The 22314-nt window shown below is 42.0% G+C and overlaps 1 protein-coding gene across 2 annotated transcripts in view; it reads left to right on the forward strand.

Moving 5' to 3' along the window:
• LOC115115592 (reelin-like) overlaps window positions 1-22314 on the forward strand; it is a 303739-nt gene that overhangs the window by 71180 nt on the left and 210245 nt on the right. For both annotated transcript variants that reach the window (XM_065009916.1, XM_065009917.1), the window contains exon 2: window positions 16523-16630. In XM_065009916.1, coding sequence (XP_064865988.1) covers window positions 16523-16630 — 108 coding nt within the window. The remainder of the gene's footprint in view (window positions 1-16522; window positions 16631-22314) is intronic.

Genomic DNA, 22314 nt, shown 5'->3' on the forward strand with positions numbered 1-22314 from the left:
GACGGGTAGGGGTATGATTACAGTGTATAGGGACAGGTGTTGGTATGATTACTGTATATAGGGACGGGTAGTGGTATGAATACAGTGTATAGGGACAGGTTTTGGTATGATTACAGTATATAGGGACTATGTTGGTATAATTACAGTATATAGGGGCAGGTGTTGGTATGATTACTGTATATAGGGACGGGTAGTGTTATGATTACAGAGTATAGGTACAGGTGTTGGTATGATTACAGTATATAGGGACAGGTGTTGGTATAATTACAGTATATAGGGGCAGGTGTTTGTATGATTACTGTATATAGGGACGGGTAGCGGTATTATTACAGTGTATAGGGACAGGTGTTGGTATGATTACTGTATATAGGGACGGGTACTGGTATTATTAGAGTGTATAGGGACAGGTGTTGGTATGATTACTGTATATAGGGATGGGTAGTGGTATGAATACAGTGTATAGGGACAGGTTTTGGTATTATTACAGTGTATAGGGACAGGTGTTGGTATAATTACAGTATATTGGGGCAGGTGTTGGTATGATTACTGAATATATGGACACGCGTTGGTATGATTACAGTATGTATGTACAGGTGTTGGTATAATTACAGTATATAGGGACAGGTGTTGGTATGATTACAGTATATAGGAACGGGTAGTGGTATTATTACAGTGTATAGGGACAGGTGTTGGTATTATTACAGTATATAGGGGCAGGTGTTGGTATGATTACTGTATATAAGAACAGGCGTTGGTATGATTACGTTATGTATGCACAGGTGTTGGTATAATTACAGTATATAGGGGCAGGTGTTGGTATGATTACAGTGTATAGGGGCGGGTAGTGGTATGATTACAGTATGTATGTACAGGTGTTGGTATAATTACAGTATATATGAACAGGTGTTGGTATGATTACTGTATATAGCGACGGGTAGTGGTATTATTACAGTGTATAGGGACAGGTGTTGGTATATTTACAGTATATAGGGACAGGTGTTTGTATGATTACAGTATATAGGGACGGGTAGTGGTATAATTACAGTATATAGGGGCAGGTGTTGGTATATTTACAGTATATAGGGACAGGTGTTGGTATGATTACAGTATATAGGGACAGGTGTTGGCATGATTACTGTATATAGGGGCGGGTAGTGGTATTATTACAGTGTATAGGGACAGGTGTTGGTATGATTACTGTATATAGGGACGGGTAGTGGTATGATTACAGTATATAGGGACATGTGTTGGTATGATTACCGTATATAGGGACGGGTAGGGGTATGATTACAGTGTATAGGGACAGGTGTTGGTATGATTACTGTATATAGGGACGGGTAGTGGTATGAATACAGTGTATAGGGACAGGTTTTGGTATGATTACAGTATATAGGGACTATGTTGGTATAATTACAGTATATAGGGGCAGGTGTTGGTATGATTACTGTATATAGGGACGGGTAGTGTTATGATTACAGTGTATAGGGACAGGTGTTGGTATGATTACAGTATATAGGGACAGGTGTTGGTATAATTACAGTATATAGGGGCAGGTGTTGGTATGATTACTGTATATAGGGACGGGTAGCGGTATTATTACAGTGTATAGGGACAGGTGTTGGTATGATTACTGTATATAGGGACGGGTACTGGTATTATTAGAGTGTATAGGGACAGGTGTTGGTATAATTACAGTATATTGGGGCAGGTGTTGGTATGATTACTGAATATATGGACACGCGTTGGTATGATTACAGTATGTATGTACAGGTGTTGGTATAATTACAGTATATAGGGACAGGTGTTGGTATGATTACAGTATATAGGAACGGGTAGTGGTATTATTACAGTGTATAGGGACAGGTGTTGGTCTTATTACAGTATATAGGGGCAGGTGTTGGTATGATTACTGTATATAAGAACAGGCGTTGGTATGATTACGTTATGTATGCACAGGTGTTGGTATAATTACAGTATATAGGGGCAGGTGTTGGTATGATTACAGTGTATAGGGGCGGGTAGTGGTATGATTACAGTATGTATGTACAGGTGTTGGTATAATTACAGTATATATGTACAGGTGTTCGTATAATTACAGTATATATGAACATGTTTTGGTATGATTACTGTATATAGGGACATGCGTTGGTATGATTACAGTATGTGTGTACAATTGTTGGCATAATTACAGTATATATGAACAGGTGTTGGTATGATTACAGTATATAGGGACGGGTAGTGGTATGATTACAGTATATAGGGACAGGTGTTGGGATGATTACTGTATATAGGGACGGGTAGTGGTATTATTACAGTGTATAGGGACAGGTGTTGGTATATTTACAGTGTATAGGGCAGGTGTTGGGATGATTACTGTATATAGGGACGGGTAGTGGTATTATTACAGTATATAGGGACAGGTGTTGGTATAATTACAGTATATAGGGGCAAGTGTTGGTATTATTACAGTATATAGGGACGGGTATTGGTATTATTACAGTGTATAGGGACAGGTGTTGGTATAATTACAGTATTTAGGGGCAGGTGTTGGTGTGATTACAGTATGTATGTACAGGTGTTGGTATGATTACAGTATATAGGGACATGTGTTGGTATGATTACTGTATATAGGGATGGGTAGTGGTATGAATACAGTGTATAGGGACAGGTGTTGGTATAATTACAGTATATATGTACAGGTGTTGGTATAATTACAGTATATATGAACATGTTTTGGTATGATTACTGTATATACAGACGGGTAGTGGTTTTATTAAAGTATATATGTTCAGGTGACAGTATGATTACAGTATGTATGTACAGGTGTTGGTATAATTACAGTATATATGAACAGGTGTTGGTATGATTACTGTATATAGGGACGGGTAGTGGTATGATTACAGTATATAGGGACAGGTAGTGGTATGATTACAGTATATAGGGACAGGTGTTGGTATGATTACTGTATATAGGGACGGGTAGTGGTATTATTACAGTGTATAGGGACAGGTGTTGGTATAATTACAGTATATAGGGGCAGGTGTTGGTATATTTACAGTATATAGGGACAGGTGTTGGTATGATTACTGTATATCGGGACGTGTAGTGGTATTATTACAGTATATAGGGACAGGTGTTGGTATGATTACTGTATATAGGGACGGGTAGGGGTATAATTACATTGTATAGGGACAGGTGTTGGTATGATTACAGTATATAGGGACAGGTGTTGGTATAATTACAGTGTATAGGGACAGGTGTTGGTATGATTACTGTATATAGAGACGGGTAGTGGTATGAATACAGTGTATAGGGACAGGTTTTGGTGTGATTACAGTATATAGGGACAGGTGTTGGTATAATTACAGTATATAGGGGCAGGTGTTGGTATGATTACTCTATATAGGGACGGGTAGCGGTATTATTACAGTGTATAGGGACAGGTGTTGGTATAATTACAGTATATAGGGGCAGGTGTTGGTATGATTACTGAATATATGGACAGGCGTTGGTATGATTACAGTATGTATGTACAGGTGTTGGTATAATTACAGTATATAGGGACAGGTGTTGGTATGATTACAGTATATAGGAACGGGTAGTGGTATTATTACAGTGTATAGGGACAGGTATTGGTATTAATACAGTATATAGGGGCAGGTGTTGGTATGATTACTGTATATAAGAACAGGCGTTGGTATGATTACGTTATGTATGTACAGGTGTTGGTATAATTACATTATATAGGGGCAGGTGTTGGTATGATTACAGTGTATAGGGACGGGTAGTGGTATGATTACAGTATGTATGTACAGGTGTTGGTATAATTACAGTACATATGTACAGGTGTTGGTATAATTACAGTATATATGAACATGTTTTGGTATGATTACTGTATATACAGACGGGTAGTGGTTTTATTAAAGTATATATGTTCAGGTGACAGTATGATTACAGTATGTATGTACAGGTGTTGGCATAATTACAGTATATATGAACAGGTGTTGGTATGATTACAGTATATAGGGACGGGTAGTGGTATGATTACAGTATATAGGGACAGGTGTTGATGTGATTACTGTATATAGGGACGGGTATTGGTATCATTACAGTGTATATGGACAGGTGTTGGTATGATTACAGTATATAGGGACATGTGTTGGTATGATTACTGTATATAGGGACGGGTAGTGGTGTTATTACAATGTATAGGGACAGGTGTTGGTATGATTACTGTATATAGGGACGGGTAGTGGTATGATTACAGTATATAGGGACAGGTGTTGGTATGATTACTGTATATAGGGACAGGTGTTGGTATGATTACAGTATATAGGGGCAGGTGTTGGTATGATTACAGTATATATGAACATGTTTTGGTATGATTACTGTATATATCAAATCAAATCAAATCAAATGTATTTATATAGCCCTTCGTACATCAGCTGATATCTCAAAGTGCTGTACAGAAACCCAGCCTAAAACCCCAAACAGCAAGCAATGCAGGTGTAGAAGCACGGTGGCTAGGAAAAACTCCCTAGAAAGGCCAAAACCTAGGAAGAAACCTAGAGAGGAACCAGGCTATGTGGGGTGGCCAGTCCTCTTCTGGCTGTGCCGGGTGGAGATTATAACAGAACATGGCCAAGATGTTCAAATGTTCCTAAATGACCAGCATGGTCGAATAATAATAAGGCAGAACAGTTGAAACTGGAGCAGCAGCACAGTCAGGTGGAAGTTGAAACTGGAGCAGCAGCATGGCCAGGTGGACTGGGGACAGCAAGGAGTCATCATGTCAGGTAGTCCTGGGGCATGGTCCTAGGGCTCAGGTCAGTTGAAACTGGAACAGCAGCATGGCCAGGTGGACTGGGGACAGCAAGGAGTCATCATGTCAGGTAGTCCTGGGGCATGGTCCTAGGGCTCAGGTCCTCCGAGAGAGAGAAAGAAAGAGAGAAGGAGAGAATTAGAGAACGCACACTTAGATTCACACAGGACACCGAATAGGACAGGAGAAGTACTCCAGATATAACAAACTGACCCCAGCCCCCGACACATAAACTACTGCAGCATAAATACTGGAGGCTGAGACAGGAGGGGTCAGGAGACACTGTGGCCCCATCCGAGGACACCCCCGGACAGGGCCAAACAGGAAGGATATAACCCCACCCACATTGCCAATGCACAGCCCCCACACCACTAGAGGGATATCTTCAACCACCAACTTACCATCCTGAGACAAGGCTGAGTATAGCCCACAAAGATCTCCGCCACGGCACAACCCAAGGGGGGCGCCAACCCAGACAGGATGACCACAACAGTGAATCAACCCACTCAGGTGACGCACCCCCTCCAGGGACGGCATGAGAGAGCCCCAGTAAGCCAGTGACTCAGCCCCTGTAATAGGGTTAGAGGCAGAGAATCCCAGTGGAAAGAGGGGAACTGGCCAGGCAGAGACAGCAAGGGCGGTTCGTTGCTCCAGAGCCTTTCCGTTCACCTTCCCACTCCTTGGACAGACTACACTCAATCATATGACCCACTGAAGAGATGAGTCTTCAGTAAAGACCTAAAGGTTGAGACCGAGTTTGCGTCTCTGACATGGGTAGGCAGACCGTTCCATAAAAATGGAGCTCTATAGGAGAAAGCCCTGCCTCCAGCTGTTTGCTTAGAAATTCTAGGGACAATTAGGAGGCCTGCGTCTTGTGACCGTAGCGTACGTGTAGGTATGTACGGCTGGACCAAATCAGAGAGATAGGTAGGAGCAAGCCCATGTAATGCTTTGTAGGTTAGCAGTTAAAACCTTGAAATCAGCCCTTGCTTTGACAGGAAGCCAGTGTAGAGAGGCTAGCACTGGAGTAATATGATCAAATTTTTTGGTTCTAGTCAGGATTCTAGCAGCCGTATTTAGCACTAACTGAAGTTTATTTAGTGCTTTATCCGGGTAGCCGGAAAATAGAGCATTGCAGTAGTCTAACCTAGAAGTGACAAAAGCATGGATACATTTTTCTGCATCATTTTTGGACAGAAAGTTTCTGATTTTTGCAATGTTACGTAGATGGAAAAAAGCTGTCCTCGAAATGGTCTTGATATGTTCTTCAAAAGAGAGATCAGGGTCCAGAGTAACGCCGAGGTCCTTCACAGTTTTATTTGAGACGACTGTACAACCATTAAGATTAATTGTCAGATTCAACAGAAGATCTCTTTGTTTCTTGGGACCTAGAACAAGCATCTCTGTTTTGTCCGAGTTTAATAGTAGAAAGTTTGCAGCCATCCACTTCCTTATGTCTGAAACACATGCTTCTAGCGAGGGCAATTTTGGGGCTTCACCATGTTTCATTGAAATGTACAGCTGTGTGTCATCCGCATAGCAGTGAAAGTTTACATTATGTTTTCGAATAACATCCCCAAGAGGTAAAATATATAGTGAAAACAATAGTGGTCCTAAAACAGTACCTTGAGGAACACCGACATTTACAGTTGATTTGTCAGAGGACAAACCATTCACAGAGACAAACTGATATCTTTCCGACAGATAAGATCTAAACCAGGCCAGAACATGTCCGTGTAGACCAACTTGGGTTTCCAATCTCTCCAAAAGAATGTGGTGATCGATGGTATCAAAAGCAGCACTAAGGTCTAGGAGCACGAGGACAGATGCAGAGCCTCGGTCCGATGCCATTAAAATGTCATTTACCACCTTCACAAGTGCCGTCTCAGTGCTATGATGGGGTCTAAAACCAGACTGTAGCATTTCGTATACATTGTTTGTCTTCAGGAAGGCAGTGAGTTGCTGCGCAACAGCCTTCTCTAAAATTTTTGAGAGGAATGGAAGATTCGATATAGGCCGATAGTTTTTTATATTTTCTGGGTCAAGGTTTGGCTTTTTCAAGAGAGGCTTTATTACTGCCACTTTTAGTGAGTTTGGTACACATCCAGTGGATAGAGAGCCGTTTATTATGTTCAACATAGGAGGGCCAAGCACAGGAAGCAGCTCTTTCAGTAGTTTAGTTGGAATAGGGTCCAGTATGCAGCTTGAAGGTTTAGAGGCCATGATTATTTTCATCATTGTGTCAAGAGATATAGTACTAAAACACTTGAGCGTCTCTCTTGATCCTAGGTCCTGGCAGAGTTGTGCAGACTCAGGACAACTGAGCTTTGGAGGAATACGCAGGTTTAAAGAGGAGTCCGTAATTTGCGTTCTAATAATCATAATCTTTTCCTCAAAGAAGTTCATGAATTTATCACTGCTAAAGTGAAAGTCATCCTCTCTTGGGGAATGCTGCTTTTTAGTTAGCTTTGCGACAGTATCAAAAAGGAATTTCGGATTGTTCTTATTTTCCTCAATTAAGTTAGAAAAATAGGATGATCGAGCAGCAGTAAGGGCTCTTCGGTACTGCACGGTACCGTCCTTCCAAGCTAGTCGGAAGACTTCCAGTTTGGTGTGGCGCCATTTCCGTTCCAATTTTCTGGAAGCTTGCTTCAGAGCTTGGGTATTTTCTGTGTACCAGGGAGCTAGTTTCTTATGAGAATTTTTTTTACTTTTTAGGGGTGCAACTGCATCTAGGGTATTGCGCAAGGTTAAATTGAGATCCTCAGTTAGGTGGTTAACTGATTTTTGTCCTCTGGCGTCCTTGGGTAGGCAGAGGGAGTCTGGAAGGGCATCAAGGAATCTTTGTGTTGTCTGTGAATTTATAGCACGACTTTTGATGTTCCTTGGTTGGGGTCTGAGTAGATTATTTGTTGCAATTGCAAACGTAATAAAATGGTGGTCCGATAGTCCAGGATTATGAGGAAAAACATTAAGATCCACAACATTTATTCCATGGGACAAAACTAGGTCCAGCGTATGACTGTGACAGTGAGTGGGTCCAGAGACATGTTGGACAAAACCCACTGAGTCGATGATGGCTCCGAAAGCCTTTTGGAGTGGGTCTGTGGACTTTTCCATGTGAATATTAAAGTCACCAAAGATTAGAATATTATCTGCTATGACTACAAGGTCCGATAGGAATTCAGGGAACTCAGTGAGAAACGCTGTATATGGCCCAGGAGGCCTGTAAACAGTAGCTATAAAAAGTGATTGAGTAGGCTGCATAGATTTCATGACTAGAAGCTCAAAAGACGAAAACGTCTTTTTTCTTTTTGTAAATTGAAATTTGATATCGTAAATGTTAGCAAAACCTCCGCCTTTGCGGGATGCACGGGGGATAAGGTCACTAGTGTAGCCAGGAGGTGAGGCCTCATTTAAAACAGTAAATTCATCAGGCTTAAGCCATGTTTCAGTCAGGCCAATCACATCAAGATTATGATCAGTGATTAGTAATTATAATTGCCTTTGAAGTAAGGGATCTAACATTAAGTAGCCCTATTTTGAGATGTGAGGTATCATGATCTCTTTCAGTAATGACAGGAATGGAGGTGGTCTTTCTCCTAGTGAGATTGCTAAGGCGAACACCGCCATGTTTAGTTTTGCCCAACCTAGGTCGAGGCACAGACACGGTCTCAATGGTGATAGCTGAGCTGACTACACTGACTGTGCTAGTGGCAGACTCCACTATGCTGGCAGGCTGGCTAACAGCCTGCTGCCTGGCCTGCACCCTATTTCATTGTGGAGCTAGAGGAGTTAGAGCCCTGTCTATGTTTGTAGATAAGATGAGAGCACCCCTCCAGCTAGGATGGAGTCCGTCACTCCTCAGCAGGTCAGGCTTGGTCCTGTTTGTGGGTGAGTCCCAGAAAGAGGGCCAATTATCTACAAATTCTATCTTTTGGGAGGGGCAGAAAACAGTTTTCAACCAGCGATTGAGTTGTGAGACTCTGCTGTAGAGCTCATCACTCCCCCTAACTGGGAGGGGGCCAGAGACAATTACTCGATGCCGACACATCTTTCTAGCTGATATGCACGCAGAAGCTATGTTGCGCTTGGTGATCTCTGACTGTTTCATCCTAACATCGTTGGTGCCGACGTGGATAACAATATCTCTATACTCTCTACACTCGCCAGTTTTAGCTTTAGCCAGTACCATCTTCAGATTAGCCTTAACGTCGGTAGCCCTGCCCCCGGGTAAACAGTGTATGATCGCTGGATGATTCGCTTTATGTCTAATACTGCTGGTAATGGAGTCGCCAATGACTAGAGTTTTCAATTTGTCAGAGCTAATGGTGGGAAGCTTCGGCGTCTCAGACCCCGTAACGGGAGGAGTAGAGACCAGAGAAGAATCGGCCTCTGACTCCGACCTGCTGCTTAATGGGGAAAACCGGTTGAAAGTTTCTGTCGGCTGAATGAGCGACACCGGTTGAGCGTTCCTACAGCATTTCCTTCCAGAAACCGTGAGAAAGTTGTCCGGCTGCTGTGCCAGGGGATGTATACTACTATCTGTACTTACTGGTGGCACAGACGCTGTTTCATCCTTTCCTACACTGAAATTACCCTTGCCTAACGATTGCGTCTGAAGCTGGGCTTGCAGCACAGCTATCCTCGCCGTAAGGCGAGTACAGCGGCGGCAATTAGAAGGCATCATGTTAATGTTACTACTTAGCTTCGGCTGTTTGAGGTCCTGACGAATCGTGTCCAGATAAAGCGTCCGGAGTGAAAAAGTTGAGGAAAAAATAAATAAATATTTGAACGGTAATTAAAAAGTGAAAACCGTAAAGTTGTCAGGTAGCAAAATAGGTTGGCAACAAAACGCACAGCAACTCGAAAACAAGCCTGCAAGTGTGGTGGTGGTATGATTACAGTATATAGGGAAAGTATGTTGTATGATTACAGTTTATAGGGATAGGTGGTGGTGGTATTATTACAGTATATAGGGACAGGTTTTGGTATGATTACAGTATATAGGGACAGGTGTTGGTATGATTACAGTTTATAGGGATATGTGGTGGTGGTATTATTACAGTATATAGGGATAGGTAGAGGTATGATTACAGTATATAGGGACAGTTAGTGTTTTTATTACAGTATATAGGGACAGGTTGTGGTATTATTACAGTACATAGGGACAGGTAGATTTATGATTGCAGACAGGATACAGGGACAGGTGTTGGTATGACTACAGTAAATAGGGAAAGTATGTTGTATGACTACAGTATATAGGGAAGTATGTTGTATGATTACAGTTTATAGGGTAGGTGGTGGTATTATTATTACAGTATATTGGGACAGGTGTTGGTATGATTACAGTATATAGGGAAAGTATGTTTTATGATTACAGTTTATAGGGATAGGTGGTGGTGGTATTATTACAGTATATTGGGACGGGTGTTGGTATGATTACAGTATATTGGGACAGGTGTTGGTATGATTACAGTATATATGGACAGGTGTTGGTATGATTACGTGTATAGGGAAAGTATGTTGTATGATTACAGTTTATAGGGACAGGATGTGGTATTATTACAGTGTATAGGGACAGGTGTTGGTATGATTACAGTATATAGGAAAAGTATATTGTATGATTACAGTATATAGGCCACATATTGTGTTATGATTACAGTATATAGGTCACATATTGTGTTATGATTACAGTATATAGGTCACATATTTTGTTATGATTACAGTATATAGATCACATATTGTGTTATGATTACAGTATATAGGTCACATATTGTGTTATGATTACAGTATATAGGTCACATATTGTGTTATGATTACAGTATATAGGTCACATATTGTGTTATGATTACAGTATATAGTGACAGGTGTTAAAACAGATCCATATGAGTAGATGTGAGTAGAGTTGGGGATATGTGTCACTTTAAACTTACATCCAGTCATTTGCCAGCGTACAAAAAGTATTTAATATATATCCAACAGTATGCAGGACAGTGGAGGATGTTTAGTACTAAAAGCTGTTTTTGTCTAAAAGCCAGGAGAGAGCTGGACGGAGACATGTTGGGTTTGGGGTAATTGTGATGTGGAGTAGGCCACCTCTTTTTTTTATATTTTTTATATATATACATACCAATTCTACTATTAAAAAATCGTATTTGATCAGATAATTTCTCTGTATTTGTTTCTTACTTTTATTCCAAAACGTGCCTCCTCTTTGCATTCACGCACTTAGGTGATATTGCAAAAAAATGTGGCAAAGAATTTAACTTTTTGTCCTGGACACAAAGCGTTATGTTTTAACTTAAATCGGTTGAAAATCCATGGCAAAACTTGAAAATGGCTGTCTAGCAATGATCAACAACCAACTTGACAGAGCTTGAAGAATTTAAAAAAGAATAATGAGCAAATATTGTATGATCCAGGTGTTCAAAACTCTTAGAGACTTACCCAAAAAGACTTACAACGGTTATCGAGACAGGGAGGAGAGAGACGGATGAGAGAGTGGGATGAGAGAGGGAGGAGAGAGGGGGAAGAGACAGGGAGGAGAGACGGGGGAGCGAGAGGAGAGAGTGGGAGGAGAGAGACGAGTATCCAGAGAGGAGCAGAGCATGTCCAATTTGACTGGAGTGTGGAGAAAGATTAACAAAGGCTGGAGTGGGAAGATTGGGAGAGAGACAAGGGGAGAGACGAGGAGTGAGACAGGAAGGAGCGAGAGGGAGAAAAGACAGGGAAGAGAGAGGAGAGAGGGAGGGGAGAGAGGGAGGAGAGAGAGGAAGGAGAGAGAGGGATGACAGACATGGAGGAAAGAGAGGGAGAAGAGAGAGGGAGAAGAGAGAGGGAGGAGAAGGAGGGAAGAAGGAGAGGGAGGAGAGACATGGATGAGAGAGATGGATGAGAAAGAGGGAGGAGAGACAGGGAGGAGCGAGAGGAGAGAGTGGGAGGAGAGACAGGGAGGAGAGAGAGGAATGAGAGATGAGAGAGGGTGTGGAGAGAGGGGGAGGAGAGAGAGAGAGGGAGTGGAGAGAGAGAGAGAGAGAGAGAGGGAGGAGAGGGAGAGATAGATGACAGACATGGAGGAAAGAGAGGGAGAAGATAGAAGAGAGAGGGGTGAGAGAGAGGGAGGAGAAGGAGGGAAGAAGGAGAGGGAGGACAGTCATGGGTGAGAGAGACCGATGAGAAAGACGGAGAGGCGACAGGTAGGAGAAAGAGGGAGGAGAGACAGGGAGGAGAGAAAGTGGGTGTTTAGCATCCCCAGTGGCTCTGCAAGTGCGGAGAGGATATTCTCTGCTGCTGGCCTGCTCTCCAAGCACCATTGCATGACCCTGAAGCCACAGACACAGGCCAAACTCCTGTTTCTAAAAATTAATTCAAAGGCACTGTAGACTGAGCCTAATAAGGCATTTTTATTAATTTGTATTTACATCTAAGTAAGCCACATCCCATATGCGCAATGTATAGACTATAGTGATTTAATACAATGAAATGGTGTTTAAAAGTGTTTTATGTCCCTACCAGCCTATTGTGTCACACTCACAAATGCTTCACAATATATTTATTTGTAGGGTAATAGCCTTGAAATAATTGAAATAATGTAGCCTAAATAATTAATTGTCTTTCCTTCGTAGGCTCCCTGTCTGGCTCCTGACCTATTTAGAGTGTTTATATGCTATTTAATATGACATATAGCCTATCTGAAATGATGAGCACTTCTTACATTCATCCTTTCATGTTTACTTTTCTTTCAAATCAAATGGTTTGGTTTCAATACTTCAAAACCAAATTGTAGGTTCAAGTAAAAAAAAATAGATGGGTTTTGGTTAAATTGTGATTTTAATGAATGGAGGGAATCTGAAGAGCTTGTTTTTCTTTCTGTGAGCGTGGGGCGGTTTTTAGCAGAATGGTTGGAAAGGACATGGAGCGATGAGTGGGATTTCCAACAGGGAGGAGAGGAAAGAGATGAGGGGACAGACAGGGAGGAGTAGTGCCGGATTAATGCAGGGGCTGAAACCCCTAGTCCATGGCCTGTGGGTGGCTCAAGAGGAAGGAATGAGATATTTGACAAGCAGGGACCCATGTGGGTAACTGGTCGGCCCTGCTTGAATGGGTGACTGATTAATAAAACATGTACATATACTACACAAAAACAACAAAGGTGTTGGACCCATCTTTCAATAGATTAAATGAAAGATCCCAGAAATATTCGATATGCACAAAAAATATTATTTCTCAAAAATGTTGTACAGGAATGTGTTTACATCCCTGTTAGTGAACAATTCTCCTTTACCAATGTCACGGTTTTCTTCTATCTCCTCCTCTGACGAAGAGGTGTAGCAAGGATCGGACCAAAATGCAGCGTGGTAATTTTCATACATGTTTAATAACGAATAAACACGAACAATACAAAAACGTAACACGAAAACCGAAACAGCCTATACTGGTACACAGTAACACAGAGACAAGAACAATCACCCACGAAACACTCAAAGAATATGGCTGCCTAAAAATGGTTCCCAATCAGAGACAACGATAAACACCTGCCTCTGATTGAGAACCACTTCAGGCAACCATAGACTTTTCTAGATAACCCTACTAATTCACAATCCAAATACCTACAAAAAAAACAAGACAAAACACATCACATAAATAAACCCATGTCACACCCTGGCCTGACCAAAATAATAAAGAAAACACAAAATACTAAGACCAGGGCGTGACAACCAAGATAATCCATCCACCTGACAGGTGTGGCATATCAAGAAGCTTTTTAAACACAATGATCATTTCACAGGTGCACCTTGTGCTGGTGACAATTAAAGGCCACTTTAAAATGTGCAGTTTTGTCACACAACACAATGCCACAGATGTCTCAAGTTTTGAGGGAGCATGCAATTGGCATGCTGACTGCAGGAATGCCCATTAGAGCTGTTGTCAGAGAATTGAACATTTATTTCTCTACCGTAAGCCATCCCCATTATCATTTTAGAGAATTTGCCAATACGTCCAACCGGCCTCACAACTGCAGACCACGTCTAACCACGCCAGCCCAGGACCTCCACATCTGGCTCTTCACCTATAGGTTTGTCTGAGACCAGCCACACGGACAGCTGATGAAACTAAGGATTATTTCTGTTTGCAATAAAGCCCTTTTGCAGAGAATCACTCCTTCTGATTGGTTGTGCCTGGCTCTCCAGTGGGTGGGCCTATGCCCTCGCAGGCCCCATGGCTGCGCCCCTTGCCCAGTCATGTGAAATCTATAGATCAGGGCCTAATTCATGTATTTCAATTGACTGTTTTCCTTATATGAACTATAACTCGTTGAAATTGGCCCATGTTAAATTTATATTTTTGTCAGTATAAATGACTACCTTTCAACTAGGGTCATGAAGTCCACCACAGGAACCGCTAGCGTCCGTAGACCGAGACAGACAGAGACAGATAGACATACAGACAGACATGAGGCCACAGAAGTTTGCTTCCCCAAATTCCCCACACCTAAACAGACCCAGATGGTATTACACTACGAGTCTCTGTCTCTCATCCTTCACCCAGTTCCATAACAAACTGAGGTGGAATCCCGGGTCAGCTTTGGTTCCTCTCTCTTTCTTCTTTAACATACAGAACCCAGCCAGACACATATTCATTTTGGAAGTGTACTGTATTCCTTTAGAGCCTTAGTTTTCCCCTCATTGCCATAGGATCTGTCTGGTTGGCACCAGGCCAAGCCATGAGCCACAAAGTCAGTGATGCTAGTTGTTTTTACCCCAGTGATGTAGCTATGTAGTCCTGTGGTATTTTTATGTCAATGATGTAGTGCTGTGGTCCAGTCAGTCAAAAGTCGTCTAGTCCAGTGATGTTTTACACTAGTGATGTAATCGTGTAGTTGTGTGGTCCTGTGGTCCTGTCACTCAATAGTCATGTAGTCCAAAGATATTTTCTTACAGTGAAGTTGTCCTGTGGTGTTTTAAATCCATCGATATAGTCCTCCTGTGGCTAGTGAGGTTTTACAGTAACTCCAGTAATGTAGTCTTGTGGTACTGTGGTCCTGTCAATCAGAATTAGATTTATACAGAAAACCAATAGCTAGTTAACCTGCTGGATACACTGTTGATCGACTTTCTGCTCCCCGGGACTACACTGTGGCTACCTGGCATGGATTGATGGATGGCCTAGTCCCTGAGTAACACCATCATCAAAGTCCTTTCGTTGACTCATCAATAAGGATCTTTGATTTCCCCAGCAGGTATACTGTGGTAGATCACACTGTGGAAGAGTGGGTGGTTAGATCAGATAACAAAACACTCCTAGTATGTGACTCAAACCTCCACAGAGACCAGAAAGCCATTCTCCCTATGCTGCCATAGTCTTATTTCTTGGGTGGAGTAACATTTGTCATAGTTGGCATCTGTAACTGGGTGCAAACCGCACCTCCGGAACATCCCAGCACCTGCATTCACCTCTGTTCCGTCTTTTCCGTCTCTCCCTCTCCCTTCCCTCTCTCCCATACAAATATAGTTATTTATACAACCCCCTGCCTCCCTTAGGGGACTCCTTCTCACCTTACACCCTTTACCCTCTACCCCTCCCCCTCTCTGATTGCCAGACCCTCGTGAACACCTGTGCTCTGTGCTCGTTAGTCTCGTTAGCAGCAGGGAGAGTGTTAAAGGTGGTGGTGGGCATGTTCTCTGCCAGATAGATACACATCACACTGGCTAATTATCTAGCATCAGTATGTAGTCTGCTGTATGTTACTGGAGAGGTGGGCCTGTGTTTGTAGGATTTCTATCATAATAATTACAGGACTAGGACTTAGTGTTGATGTTGATCCTTGATCTTGTAAGTAATTAGCATATACATTCATTGGTGATTAAGATACTTTGCAGGGAGGTAATGCAATTAGAGCCATACCTCAGGTTTGAGTGTTTCATTTTATATTCATATTATCTTGCTTGCGATAGTGCTCGCCAGAATGTAGTCCTAAAACCAGAAATGAGTAACCTCTGGTTCCTTCAGCCCTTTCTATGGGGAAAATTAATGGGGAAAGAATGGGAATATGGGATAAACGCTAAAAATATGGTCTGAGGTTAACAGGCTTAGGAGATCTGAAATGTTTGTTTCTGTGGGATAATATCAGTCAGTGACCTTTGTGAATTATGAAGTCTTTATCTTGTGTTCTATGATAATATCAGTCAGCTAACATGGCCTTTATGTTTTGTTCTATGATAATATCAGTCAGCTAACATGGCCTTTATGTTTTGTTCTATGATAATATCAGTCAGTTAACATGACCTTTATGTTGTGTTCTATGATAATATCAGTCAGTTAACACGACCTTTATGAATTATGAAGCCTTTATCTGCATTATGTACTTGTTTTTATTGCATACTGTAAATGCTTCAAATTTCACAAAATGTACATTTTTAGCTGATGAAGATTATTTCATAGAACAAGCCTGTTTTTACCACATACCTTATTTTTAGCATTTATTTTCATCATAGACTTGGCCAACAAGTTAGTTCCTACAAAAAAAAGACATTACTAGTGTTCTCTATTCCAACACGTTGTTATGAATTTACTACTTTGCCTGTTGCTTGTTTCTTTGTGTGTTTATTCCAATGTGTGTGAGTGTTTGAAGAAAGATGACAAGATAACTTAGCAGTGCTTCTCTTACTTCACACTCTTGTTTTGGTCTCTCCACAGTGACTGTCTCCACCAGTGTGTATTTTGATGGTCTGCTGGTGACCGGTCTCTACACGTCCACTCCTGTCCAGTCTGCTCCTATCCCTGCCCCTGCTGCCTTCGGCTTCGGTGAGTCAACCTTTCAGTTCTGGATATCCTCAGTAACAATATGATAACCAACGAATGACATCTACTATGAAGATTAGACCTAAAAGATGAACAATCAGTTGAAAATTCCATAGTGGACTATTATATGATTTCCTTTTCTTGATCAGAAGTTACTGGCAAATAACTCCCCCCCCCCCCCCCCCCCCCCATGGTTACAGAACAATGCAAAAATGAATGAAAGGAAACCACTTTAGTGTATTAAGATCCCAGGTTCTCCCAGTCCCTCCTCCACAGGCCTCTGATCCCAGTCCAGACTCAGTCAGACGGCTCACAACCCAAAGAACACACACAGGGCGTCAGACAGGCTATGATGGATGAGACTGGGGTTGAGTCTAGGGTTGATGTGGCCTGGGGTTGGAGTTGATACACTCTTGCTGTTTGATTGTAGAATGAAGGGAACGCAGATCTGTCCATAGAGGGGGGAAATACCAGAGGTACTATATGTTCTGTTAAATTATGTGGGAAGTACATTCTAAACCACAGGAGAAGTTGGAACAATGGAAATTAGAGAACGAGATCATACTGACTGACTATAGTATGACAATTCATCAGGACAATTCGTCCTGTACACCATTCAGCTGGTGTACAGGACAAGCAGTCACATGTATACAAAAGGTCATGCAGTTTTTCTTAGGAACTGCTTTTGGGACATTCCAAAGATTGGATTATGGGAAGTTCTGTGAAAACATGCCTGTAATGTCATAGCTTTATCTCTACCATCAGCATTAGCCATGGGCATGAAGTTCAGTGAAAAAAATGTAATGGCTGGATTCTGTGATGTAATAGCTGTATAGCTACCATTGATGTTTACTGGGCATGGGTTTGACATTTTTTAGAAAAGGTCAAGGACTGAATTCTTGCTTACTTACTAATTCATCGTCTTTGTGCCTGCTGGCGCTTGAGGCTGAAATGATAGGACTACAATTCTGACCATCTAAAGCCTGTTTTGCAGCCTAACTGATTTATAGGACTGAATTCACAGGAATCCCATGTACATAGTTAATCAATTTGGTCTAACAGAGAAACTCAATTGTAAGAAATGTAACGCAGTAAGGATAATATAGTCTATGAGTTGAACTGAGAAGGTGCCTAAATTGAGATATCAGCGGATGGGAAGCCCAGTGTGCCAGGATGGAGGTCTCCTGTGGCCATAATGGACCCACACAGAGAGCAGGGCTCCAGTCCCAGAACTGTGCCCAAATTGTCCACTCTGTCTTTTCCTCTGCCACTGGAGTTCATTACAATTTGCAACCCTGAAGGCATCCAAGCTTTGGGCCTTCAACATTGTGTCACCTTTGCTTCACAGAGACTAATTGAGCTGTGACTCATTCATTTGAAGAATGTGTGGACAAACTGGCAGACTGATGGGTAGCTGCCCATTCTGCCAGTCTCATCCTCTGCCGGAAAAGTTCAACAGTGGTAGTCACTAGACTACTCAGTCATCCACTCTAGTTTCAGCTGAAGAGCTCTGCTGGGGCCAGCGCCTCAAATTTTTGGGCAATTGTATTCCCGCTTCTCTATAAAACAAAGTAGCCTATCACCGGCCCAGATTCACACACCAAGGCAAAGAAGGTTGATCAAAGCAGAATGAAGGCGGAATCTGAATTGAATAGCAATGGCTATTGGGAATTCATTTTCTGATTTGGCTTTGTTCAAGTTTATTTGCCACTAGACTGTGAATCTGTGCGTGATAGTAGGCTGTCAGTTCGCGATTGTGCAGATTGAAAATGGGCCAGCTTGTATGCTCATGATGCGCTGTTGAAGGTTGTAAAATTAGGGTCTGTAAGGTCATGAAAATACATTTATTTCATCATTTTTGTAATGTATTTAATGAAGGAACACTTCAATATTAGCCAATCAATCAATGAAAAATCAACCTATCAGCCATCATCCGAATGACCCTTCAGTGCATGTCTGTGTGTGCTGCATATGTGCCAGTGAGAATCAAGAATCAAGGTCGATGTCGCCTTCTTCCCACTAAATAAATCTGCACCGTTGAAAAACTGGGATTCCCCTCTATTAAACAGTAGCCATGTAATTGTGACAACGTAGCGTAACTGACAAATTACTTGATGTGCATAGATCTCCCCTGAAACAAATATTTTAGCCTTATATATAAATATGTCTAGTTAGATACCTAGCTTTGGGGGGGGTTAAGTGTCTTGATCAATGGCACAATGGCAAGAGATGGAAGGCCTACATGGGAAAAGACACATCAGTCTTCACGTGTCAATAATGCTTTCTTTTTCATGCAGGCTATAATACTAGTCATGAAAATGTGGTTTAAAGCCATGGAGAAGTCATGGAAAATGTGTATGAACCCCTAAAATACTCAGCGGTCTTTATAGCATGCCATTTGTGAATTGTGGTGACCATAATCTAATGGACGGACGTGGAAAAAGACAGCTTCTACACTTCTCCCTTCCCAAGTCAAGCACTGACTGAATGTATTCAGCTGCTCTGCTCTGATTCCTCTAGTCTACGTCTATCTATCTCTCTCACTCTCTCTCTCTCTCTCCTTTAGGGTGGGAGAGGGAGGACCGTTTTAGAAAAAAATGGAAGAAGAGAAACAGAGTGAAAGACAAAGACATACTATGTCTGTATGTGTCCTTTAACCCATTCATGTCTTAAATGGGGTAATATTTGATATGTGTACTGTGTATTATATATACCTCACAAGTGACCCATGAGAAGACATGGGCAATTAGCATAATACAATGTTTATCTGTCTCCATAAAGAAGATTTAGCAATATGCAAGAAACTATAGTTGAGTTACAGTAATAGGCAATCAAGAAAGGTCTGAGAATTGCATTCCTGAGAGGACAATTCCATAAAATGTCATAAGAGTTCACTCTGAACTACTACAAGTAATCACAGAGATCATACATCCATGTACTGAACCAAATACACAAAGAAACACAGGTAGACACATACACACAAACACAGAAATGCTGCCATTCCTATTTATATCACTCCCTCTGAAAAACAATACACCACGGCCACACTACATTCGCTTTTGAGCCTGAACCTTTACTGGGATGTAAGAACTCAACACCCACTCATTGTCAGATTAGCAAGAGTGTGATGGGGAGGCAGAGGTGCCAGTTTGGGCGGGACTGTAGTGTGTGTCTAACTGTGACATTGCTTTCCGAGTCATTATACACACTCTGGGATCCTATATAGAATTGAATCACTTCTGTTTAATTGTGTGTGTGTGTGTGTGTGTGTGTGCGTGTGCGTGTGCGTGTGTGTGTGTTTGAGTGACAGAGGTACCAGTTAGGGCAGACTGCAGTATGCCAATACCATGGTTATATGGCCTCTGGTTTGAGCCTTGTGTGTGTGTGACATGGGGTTAGCTTAGTGCTTAAAACTACAATCTGGGATTTATATTTCACCCAAACAGCAGCCCTGTCATTTCAACTGGGAGATTTGGCTGGTGAAATGTAATTTATAACTCACAAAATGTATAAAAATGCCTGTAAATATCCCATATAGTGCCATTAACTCCGACTGTATGTAAGAGCTGAGCTGAGGTCCAGGCTCTTGCGCTAGCCCATGAGTGGCTGGCTGACCACAGCACTTTATGGTGTAGTAATTAGCATGCTACGCTACCTCTGCTCTATGGTTATCTACATTGCGACATGTTGGAACAGAAAACAATGTTATGTTTGAGAGAGGTAACATAGTGTCAATTGACTGTAGTCTTTATTGATGTTTAAGTGTAGTGTATTCACAGGACCCATAGTTTGTGCCGTACTGCAAGGAGAGACAACATAGATAGTAGACACAATGCAGTATAAAATGATTATTTATTTACTTTTTTACTATTTATTTTACAACGTGACAATATCTTGTTAGAGACATTTGTATTTTGTAGTTTTATACATTAAATCATTGTCTGTGTGCTCATGTGTGTTCCTTTGCTCGTCCACTTTTACAACGGATGTCTTTCTTTTACACACCTTCTTGCCAGAAAAACAGCATGAGATTTAAACTGAGTGAGCTGTCTGATCATTTCAAGAATGTCCCTTCTTTTGACTTCCATTAAAAAGCCCTTTCTTTCCATTCCAAGGCTTTTGGCTTCTAAAAGTGAACTCACACAGTTTATATTTGCCCTTTAAAATTGGCATCGTCCTTAATGTGTTTGTGTGCATGCGTGCTTGTGTGAATTGTAATTTATGTACAATTCACACATACACACACACACACACACACAGAGAATTAAACAGAAGTGATTACATGATATATAGGACCCCACAATGTGTATATTGACTCAAAGTTAGAGTTAGACTGATTTGTCACAGTTAGACTGGTTTGTAGCTGCACCACTAATGAATGCAAAATATTTCTCAGATGCATCATCATTCAATGAAACAAAGAAAGCCTCTGTAATGTCACATCTTGTGTAATGCATTTGAAACCCAGGTAGGCAGGGAGGGAAAGGATTCTGTAAGGCTCTCTGCAGTCAACTGCTGATTAAGCAGGCAGATTGCTCAAGAATTACTTTGAAATTGGACGTCCATGTCCTGAGGACGTCGGGGAAGTCAAATTGGTAAAATCATGAGATTTTGTTGTTATCAAGAAACGGCTTTGCAAATGTCACAGAGACTGACAGGACATAATGCTTGAGAGACAGAGAAATAAGTGAGAGAGAGAGAGAGATGTGAAATTGCAGAAAATTGTTAAAAGATGAGCATGAGGGTATAACAAGAAATTGACTGATGAAAACCAGACAGCTAGAGGGAATTAGTGAGAAAGGCAGAGGAAAGAGTTAGGAGAGACGGAATTTGAGAAAGAAGAGTGTTGCCAGGAGAAAAGAGGATGGGATGGCAGGGTAAGCAGCATTCCATCATTCCCAGTGACAGTGTGGGTGATTGGTGCTGCAGTGATGCTGAGTCGGATGGAACCTTCAGTCATTGATGGATGTCTCATTTGGAGCGCTCTGTTTATATTCTCCTTAATTTGCATGTCAGGAGGTATTTGTGGGGTGCCTGAGAGAGAAGATCAGCCAAACACACACACACTGTGACAAAGTGCACCTCTTAACAGCCACTCCACACACACCTAGATTAAAAAAAAAAAAATCAGGGGTGACACACGCAGGCACACTTCCACTTCCTCTCCTTCGCACCCACAGGCACAACCCCCCCCCACACACACACACACTAATCATAGTGAAGGATGAAGGTCAGTGTCAGGGCCCTCTCTGCTGTAGAGTCAGATTGGATGTCAGTTAGCTGTCGGGCAGATGAGAGACGGCAACCCATCATGACACGCTACCTGGTGTGTTAGATGATAGATAGGTTCCAAAGTGTCTTCTGTCCTTACAGTCGCAGCAAAGAGTGAGGGGGAGAGGAAGAGGTAAAGTGAGAGAGAGAGAGAGAGAGCAACACTGTGCCTGTATGCTTCTCCATGCTTCCATCAGAGCATCAGAGAATCCAAGTGGAGAAAGATGGCAGGAGAAGATGCTGAGAGAAAGTAGGGATAAAGCAAGAGGGAGTGGAAAGGAAACAGTGGATGGTTAGAGAGGAGGGGGAGGGTAGTGTGGGGTAAAGAGCAATGAAGGGGTGGAGGGAGGGGAGGGAACTGGTTCCCATGGGGTTCGGAGCTGTCAGTCCCTGTGAGGCTTCAAAAACTCTGTTCT

Source organism: Oncorhynchus nerka, linkage group LG25 (assembly GCF_034236695.1).
Source record: "Oncorhynchus nerka isolate Pitt River linkage group LG25, Oner_Uvic_2.0, whole genome shotgun sequence".
NCBI lineage: Eukaryota > Metazoa > Chordata > Actinopteri > Salmoniformes > Salmonidae > Oncorhynchus > Oncorhynchus nerka.